The following is a 7,808-nucleotide window of genomic DNA, read 5'->3' as shown; positions in this document are numbered from 1 at the left end:
TGCTTTCCTGCTGAGTGATAGTACCATGTTGAAGTTCCCCAAAATCACCTGAGGTAATGTCCATACTGGCCACTCCAAAAGTGTGGATTTCATCAGCATCGTAAAATCGAATGAAGTTGTGGAGACAGCAGAGTGCAGGAAGAATTCGAGCCTGAATGGCCATTGGATATGAAGGTGCACGCTGGAGGATTGCAAAGCGCTTTTTTACAATTCCAAAATTTGCGCTCCACAACATTCCGAAGTTGAGCATGTCAAAGGTTGTACAATTCTCGATAGATGGGTAGTGGGGCCACAAAAATTGACTTACCGAGTTGACTCCACCCAAACTCTTGTAAGTGATATCTTTCTTTCCAGTAAGGAACTAGAAGTGTATCGCATGCACCAAATCCGGCATCTGCAAGATACATTTTTCCGTTTGGGATAGGCAAATCTGTCATGTGTGCATCACGGTACATTGACCCTTCCCATCCACTGAGCACATATTGGAAACGGAGATCAAATGAACATGCTGCCAGGCAGTTCTGGGAGACACCCCCTTTGCAGTTGCAGGATGCTTCACGCTCTTCTGTGGAAGGGTTGCAGGGAAGGTGTGTACCATCAATTGCGCCAATGACATCTTTGAAAAATGGATATAATTTTGGATTGGCGGAAATTTCGGGTGGAGTAGGGGTATTAGGCTTGGGTAGGCATACATATTTGAGGTAGAAGGGAGGAGACGATAATACACAAAGAACTTTCTTGAAGTAACTGAAGGGTTGTTAGCCATGCTGCACAAACAAGATTTGATAGAGACTGACATCGAAACTGTCTCAAATGAATGTTGGAACCGCTCTGCAATGAGCCTTATTGAGAGTCCGGTTACCACAGAATAGAGAAATATTGCAGTGTGCTCTTCAACGGCAAGATATTTAGAATTTGTCATGCCCATGGACCGAAATTCAGCAACCAGACTACAGAAGACATGCTTATGGACCCCAAATTGGCTGTGGAACCGACCTGGGTGTCCATTCAGCAAATCCCGAAGCCAATCTTCACCCCGATATGGTGAGTCATGGTAAGGGCGTTTGAGAATATAGCGGTGGTGGTAAATTTCAGCTGCTGAAAGAATCCATTGAGATACGATCAACCCAATAAGCAGTTGTTGATGCTTGGCACGTTCATGTCGATCTTTTGTAATGCACCTATGCATAAGCGCCATGATATGATTATAAATAATAGTATTTTTCAATACAGGAAGAAACTAGTTAAGTGGAATTCCCCAGGGGTGGGCAGTTTCTTTGAGAGCGTCAAAGAAACTGCTCAAAGAAACTGGAAGAAATGGGTTGAAGAAACCAGTTTCTTCAACCCGAACGAAGCCCTAGTATGCACGCATGCAGCATACACCCTCAGGATCCCCTGCAGGGACACCTGGGTGACCACGGCTGTATGTGAGGTGAAGTGGCGGACCTCATGTGACCCAAGCCGCATGTATATAAACATTCCTGGGGTGGGAACCGAAGAAGTAACCTTCTTCTCAACATTCCCACTTCAGTCTAAGTGGCCAGGGACCATCGTCCCACCTCCAGCCCATCAGTATGTGCACCCGCTCCACACCCTGCAAGGACTTCAGTCCCAGGTGCTACATCCGGGGTTGAGGGAGCCTGGGTGTAGCGTCCGTTGCTGAGGGCCTGGTGGGGGGTGGATCGGGTGTGTTATGGAAATGGGAATTTCCCATTTTTAGCCTCTTATGGGCTCTGTACAGTACAAAGTCACATGATACGTAAATAATAAGAACCTAACCATCTACAATCACCAAATTCCACACTCTGTTAATGTCATTGTAAAGACAACTGTTAAACAACTGTTACATTAACTGTAACACTATTTTGATGTCACGGCCACTCCCTGCACCCGGACGCTATAGAAATGGGCCAATTAGGCCCCATTTTTATAACAGGGCGTGCATACTGACAGGCCTGATGCGGGACAACGATCCCTGGCCACTTAGACTGAAGTGGAAAGATGTTATTGTTATTAAAAGAGGAGTGCTATTGTCAGGGATGTGTCCAGGGTCGAGGCGGTCCGGGAGTAGCATCCGGCGCTGAGGACCTCACAGGAGGTGGATCGGGCATGCATACTGGTGGGCCCAATGCAGGACAGCAGTCCCTGGCCACTTAGACTGAAGTGGGAATGTTGACAAGAAGGTTACTTCTTCGGTTCCCACCTCAGATGTGTTTATATACATGGGGCTTGAGTCACATGAGGTCTGCCACGTCACCCCGCATACAGCTGCAGTCACCCGGGTGTCCCCACAGGGGATCCCGAGGGTGTATGCTGCACGCACGTGTACTAGGTTGCACCCTAGAGCCATTCAGGGCATCCGGGGCTGGGCATGTCATGTGTGCATCATGGTGGGTCGATAATACATTGTCAGGAACGTGTCGGACACGTATCCGGGTGACCCGCAAGGTGCGCAAAGTCATCCAGGCTCATAAGGTCAGAGGGGTGGGACTTCAGCTTTAGCGACTTGGGTGGAGCGCTGTGCTTCGTTCTTACATTGGTGTCCCAATTTCAGACAGAAGCCTTACAATGAGGAGAAGAGACTAGAGGGGGAATCCAAGTCAATATACGAACTGAGGTACATCCAGTGTAACCTACATGCGTTATAAACACAAGTAACTAAATAGGACTGGCCTGGAAGGAGTGGTGGATCAAGCATGATATTAATGAATGAAGAAAGAGACAACCGACCACAAAAGTCATTAAACTAGGTAAACTGAAAACCGCCAAGAAGGGACAAACAACCAAAGGGACCGCAGAAAAAGGAGAGGGGTACACTCAGGTGATCAAAAAAACACCAGAGCCTCGGCTCTACCCCCACCGCACATGGGTGGGCCCTGTGCCTGCAGGCTCTCGGAGCCCCGAGAGGGTTGAGGCCCAGTGACACCTCCTGGCAGCCCAGCAAACCATGAACTAAAACCCCCCACACGAGAAAAAAGGATAAAATAAAATAAAACAAAATAAAAAACAAAAATAAAGATAAAAAATAAAAAATCAACCAATCAATCAATCAATCAACTATAAAGAACACCATAATATCAACCACACACAACTGCACAGCTACGGCATCCCCCGAGGAAAGCCCCGAGACATGACATGCAGCACAGAACCAACACCCCAAAACAAACCACACAGTAAGCCAGAATATCGATGGGAAACCAAGAAACTGACCGCCCAACACCTACAACCTAGCAGGACACAAATGTGACAGGGGAAGCTCCAACACATCCGAAAGCCTTGCCCCCCCAAGAAAGGAACCAAAGATGATGAGCGAGAATGACAGTGACACAGGCCAAAGAGTTCTAGTTAACGCGACCCCATCCCCACCAGCTACCTGGCCCCAAAACTGGGATAAGTCACCCACCACATCCCAACTTGACCCCACAGCACCCAACAAAACACCAGCAGTAACCACCACTAGAGCTACAATCACACCGACCCCCGGACCTATCTGCACCCCATACGACTCGCAAATCGACTACAATGTCCTACCACTACCACCCAACTTCACCTACAAAGTACGAGGCATGACTAGTGCCCTCCTACACACAAACGTCTCAGAAAGGGGCCAACAAGCCTGGAACAACACTGACGACCACGCTGTAATCATCGTACCACTCTACATGTCATACACCATCCCCAAAAGGCAGGAAGCCAGGACCGAAGTCGAAATCTTCATCGAACGAGCTTTCCCTGCCTCGGGACCGACCCTTGACATAATCCCAGCGGCAAGAGTGGGCAACACAAATGGCTATGAACCACACCCTTGGGGGATTATGGTGGCAGGCCTCCAAGCACAGGATGCCGCAACCCTCCTATTCCATCAATTCTGGCTCTCAAAAAAAATTAGCTTCGCTGCCTACCCCGCAACCCCCTTCACGTCGGAGTGGCTTGGAAACTGGGCCATCGTGGTGGGAGAAAAACAGAAGACAAAAGTCCTCCAGTGCCTGAAGGAAACCCTCTCCCTCCCTAACTCAGTGATAGGTCACTACCTCCTGTGCACGGTACCAGACAGCAACGAATGCCTGGAAATCGTCAACTCCGCTAGAGTAGAACCCATCAACGTGACTAGAGGAACTACGACCACCATCCACTGGATCTTCCTCGCAAAGAGCCCACACCCATCTGACACCGAAAAACACCAAAAATGGGTAAACGCAGCCGAAGCCACGGAATGTCAGGGACACGTCCGGGGTTGAGAGGGCCTGGGGGTAATGCCCAGCACTGAGGCTGTTGTGGGGTGTGGAGTGGGCGTGCGTACTGGCAGGCCCGATCCGGGACAATGGTCCCTGGCCACTCAGACTGAAGCGGAGAATGTGAGAAGAAGGTTACTTCTTCGGTTCCCACTTCAGGTACATTTATGTACATGCAGCTTGAGTCACATGATGAGTGCCACGTCATCCTTGGAGACAGCCGCAGGCATCTGGGTGTCCCCATGGGGGATCCCAAGAGCGTCCGCTGCATGCGTGCGTGCTGGGCACAGTGGGAAGCCATCCAGGGTGTGTGGGCCAGACAGGTCAATAGTACATCGATACAAAGGAAGATGGTCCGTGTAGATAGAAGGAAATAAACAGGAAGAGGAAGATGAGAAGAATGAAATAAAGAAAGGAGAAGGAAGAGGGAAAAGAAAGGGGAAGAGAGGGAGGAAGGAGGAGGGAGAGGGATGGACAGCGGGGAGCGGGTGTGGTGTGGCTGGGTGGGTCCGGGTGGACCCGGGTCAGGTGGGTGTTACAAAAATGGGGCCGGAAGCGCCCATTTTCGTCCGTTCTGGTGCAGGAATAGGGAAGGGGGTTGGACATAGGGGTTTACAGGTGGTTTCACAGATGGTTTAACATGTTGTTGAACAGGTAGTGTGGCAGCGGGTTTTTGTTGATTAATGATTTTTTCAACTCAATTACTATACAAATCATGTGACACAGAACCCATAAGAGTCTAAAATGGGAAATTCCCATTTCCATAACAGCGGGTGTGCCCTGACACGGAATGGTTCCACCTGTCCACCGGCACAGGAGACCTACGTAACCCCCCAGCCCCGTGCAAATGCTGCAAGGGTAGAGACCACACCACCCTACAGTGCCCCCTTACCACCCTCCCATGCTGGCCCGACCTATTCCCACTGAAAGCCCAGGAAAAATCGGACACAAACACGAACCTGCCAACAGCAGCTGCCCACCCTCACCCCATTGAAGGACACCACCCCAACAAAACCACCGAAAACTCATGTCGCCCCCACAGAGGACCACGCTTCACTAGAGGCAGAGGTAGAGAATTCACGTAGATGTAAATAGAATGCATGTCTACCTAAAAATTCATCCACTATCATCCGCGATGACCTGTGCCCCAAAGGGCCGGGAACTATGACCATAAACCTGGTCAAGTTTCAAACTGACCACAACCAAATGAATATACAAACTAACATAAAGACAGACCTGGCCCTGCAGAAACCCCAATCACTACCTGCAGGACATGTGGCAAAGCCGAAACCACCTGGTAGTGCTGGCCAGCATACCAGCCCAAAAAAACGAGGCCCTTCCCCACTCATGCAAGGAGGTAGGGATGTCGCAACTGCAATCCAGCCTCACCCCCGAGCCTTGGCCACGGTGGGCATGGAGGTGAGTAACATGCGAGCTGTGGCTCATAAGGAAAAAAGGAAAAACACAAAAAGAACCCATGAACCCGTAAAGAAAGCCCCAACCCCACACAACAACACCCAAGCTATACCAAAGAGACAGCCCCTAAGACTCAGAGGAGGACACACGGACCCCCTACCCAGCGGCCACCTAAAAATAGGAGCTCTGAACATAAGGAGCGAACAGCCTGAACACCAAACACAAATGGGATATCCTCCTAAATAACATGAAAAAAAATAAAATGGCCATACTATGTCTATCAGAAACCCATACAGACCCCCCCCAATGCAAAGACCTAAACGACAGATACAACAAACAATTCCACATCATCCACTCATTTGACCCAACTCATACCCACTCAAAGGGAATATCAATCATCGTGAACAAAAATATAATAAAAAAGGACCTAGCAGACACAACCGAAATAATCCCAGGCCGAGCCCTGCTAACCATGGTAGAATGGCCTGCCAACACGACCATAAACCTCCTAGCAATCTACACCCCAAACATATCGGCATCCGGACATGAGAACCGTGAATTCTGGGAAACTGTCAGGGCACATACCCTGACTTAGCCCGGACCCGGACCCGCGTCCGGACCCGCTCCACTTCCCACACACTTCCCGCGCCACACGCTCTGTGCGCCGCATGATCCGACCCCGGATCCCACCTCATGTGACTTCCGGGTATCCCCGGAAGTTTTCGCCATATTGGGGCCACTGTGGGAAAGTGAGAAGTTAACCTTCTTCTCACTTTCTTACCCACAGTAGGCAAGTGTATCTACTTGCCCTTTTGTTTATATCACTTTCTTACCCACAGTAGCTCTTTGCCTTGGGACTAGGCTGTTACAGGTTTGGCTGTGGGCCATAGAGAGAGGGGTCATGGGGACCCGGGGTCCATCCCCTGACAGAAACCCTAAGTAATAAGCTTGAAAACATGGACATAGACATACTACTGGGAGACATAAACATGGTGGAAGATGCGGCGGACCGCTACCCCCCCCACAATGATGCCCCAGCGGCCGTAGAAGCGTTCCGCAACCTGAAAATAGAAAAAGCACTAACGGAGACATGCGAACCCCCCCCCCCCCAGAAAGAAACTACACATACGGGCATGCAGGAGGAACCCACCTCTCAAGGATCGACTGAATCTATGCAAAAGACCAAATAACCAAGAGAACACTACACTGGGAAATCGAAAGCTCGGGGCTCCCAACAACGGACCACCAGATGGTCACAATGGAACTCCACGACCTAAACGCACCCAGAATTGGCCAAGGCAGATGGGCTATCCCATCTTTCCTGATAGACAACACCCAGTTCCTCAAAGAATCAGAGGCTATCAGCAGAGTGTCAGGGCATGCTGCCGCCGCCACCGCCACCTCCTTTTCCTTCTGTCTCATCCTCTCATTCTCTCTTCTTTCCTTCTTCTCTTTTTCTATCTTTATACAGACAACCTCTCTTTCTTTCCTACCCTTGTAGCACGGATGCGTCCGATGTGGAGCACCCTGTAGGGGCACCGCAACGCCGGACGCACCGTGCACTCCTACTTGTACTTCCCCTCCAACACTCGGGATCGACTGCGGAGCCACCTGCGGTAACCCGGCTTCGTCCAAGGGTGACGTGGCACCTCCATGTGACCCATTCACACATGTATATAAACTAAGCCGAAGCAGGACTGAAGAAGTAACCTTCTTCTCATTTCCCACTTCAGGCAAGTGCCCTAGTTTAGTCTGGCTTCCCACCCTAATAACAATACATTTCCCGCTTCAGCCTAAGAAGCCACACAGGGACGTAAGCCCAAGTGAGGGCCGCCCACTATACGGTCCCACCGCCCCGCTGCCGTCTGGGCTGCTAGCGCCAAGCGCTACGCTGCCACCTCTGCCTTCCTCGAGCCATCCCTGACACAGAGGGGCTCTTGAGAAGATGGAACACTCCCAACAAACCGAAGATGGAAACACCCAAGCGATCTTCCAAGGTTTCCTAGCCGACACTAAATCCCTGGCAATGAGACTGGCAAAAATCAAGTCAGGGAAAATAAACTCCTCCCTAAGAAGACTAGAGAAAAGATGCGACAAAGCCACAAGCAAGCTTGCCCAGGCAAGCCGCACCCAGACCCCCTGTTAGAGACAGGCAAATTC

At 50.3% G+C, this 7,808-nt stretch overlaps 1 protein-coding gene across 1 annotated transcript; it reads left to right on the top strand.

Moving 5' to 3' along the window:
• Positions 1–3,305: 3,305 nt before the first annotated feature.
• Positions 3,306–4,238, top strand: EI90DRAFT_3119321 (uncharacterized protein; the record flags this gene model as incomplete). Its single annotated transcript, XM_039063201.1, has 1 exon — positions 3,306–4,238. The coding sequence occupies one exon, from the start codon at positions 3,306–3,308 to the stop codon at positions 4,236–4,238; it is 933 nt and encodes a 310-aa protein (XP_038919658.1).
• Positions 4,239–7,808: the final 3,570 nt, after the last annotated feature.

Source organism: Cantharellus anzutake, assembly GCF_015039405.1.
Source record: "Cantharellus anzutake strain C23 chromosome Unknown EI90scaffold_10, whole genome shotgun sequence".
Taxonomy (NCBI): Eukaryota; Fungi; Basidiomycota; class Agaricomycetes; order Cantharellales; family Hydnaceae; genus Cantharellus; species Cantharellus anzutake.
This window is presented reverse-complemented; position numbering and strand designations above follow the sequence as displayed.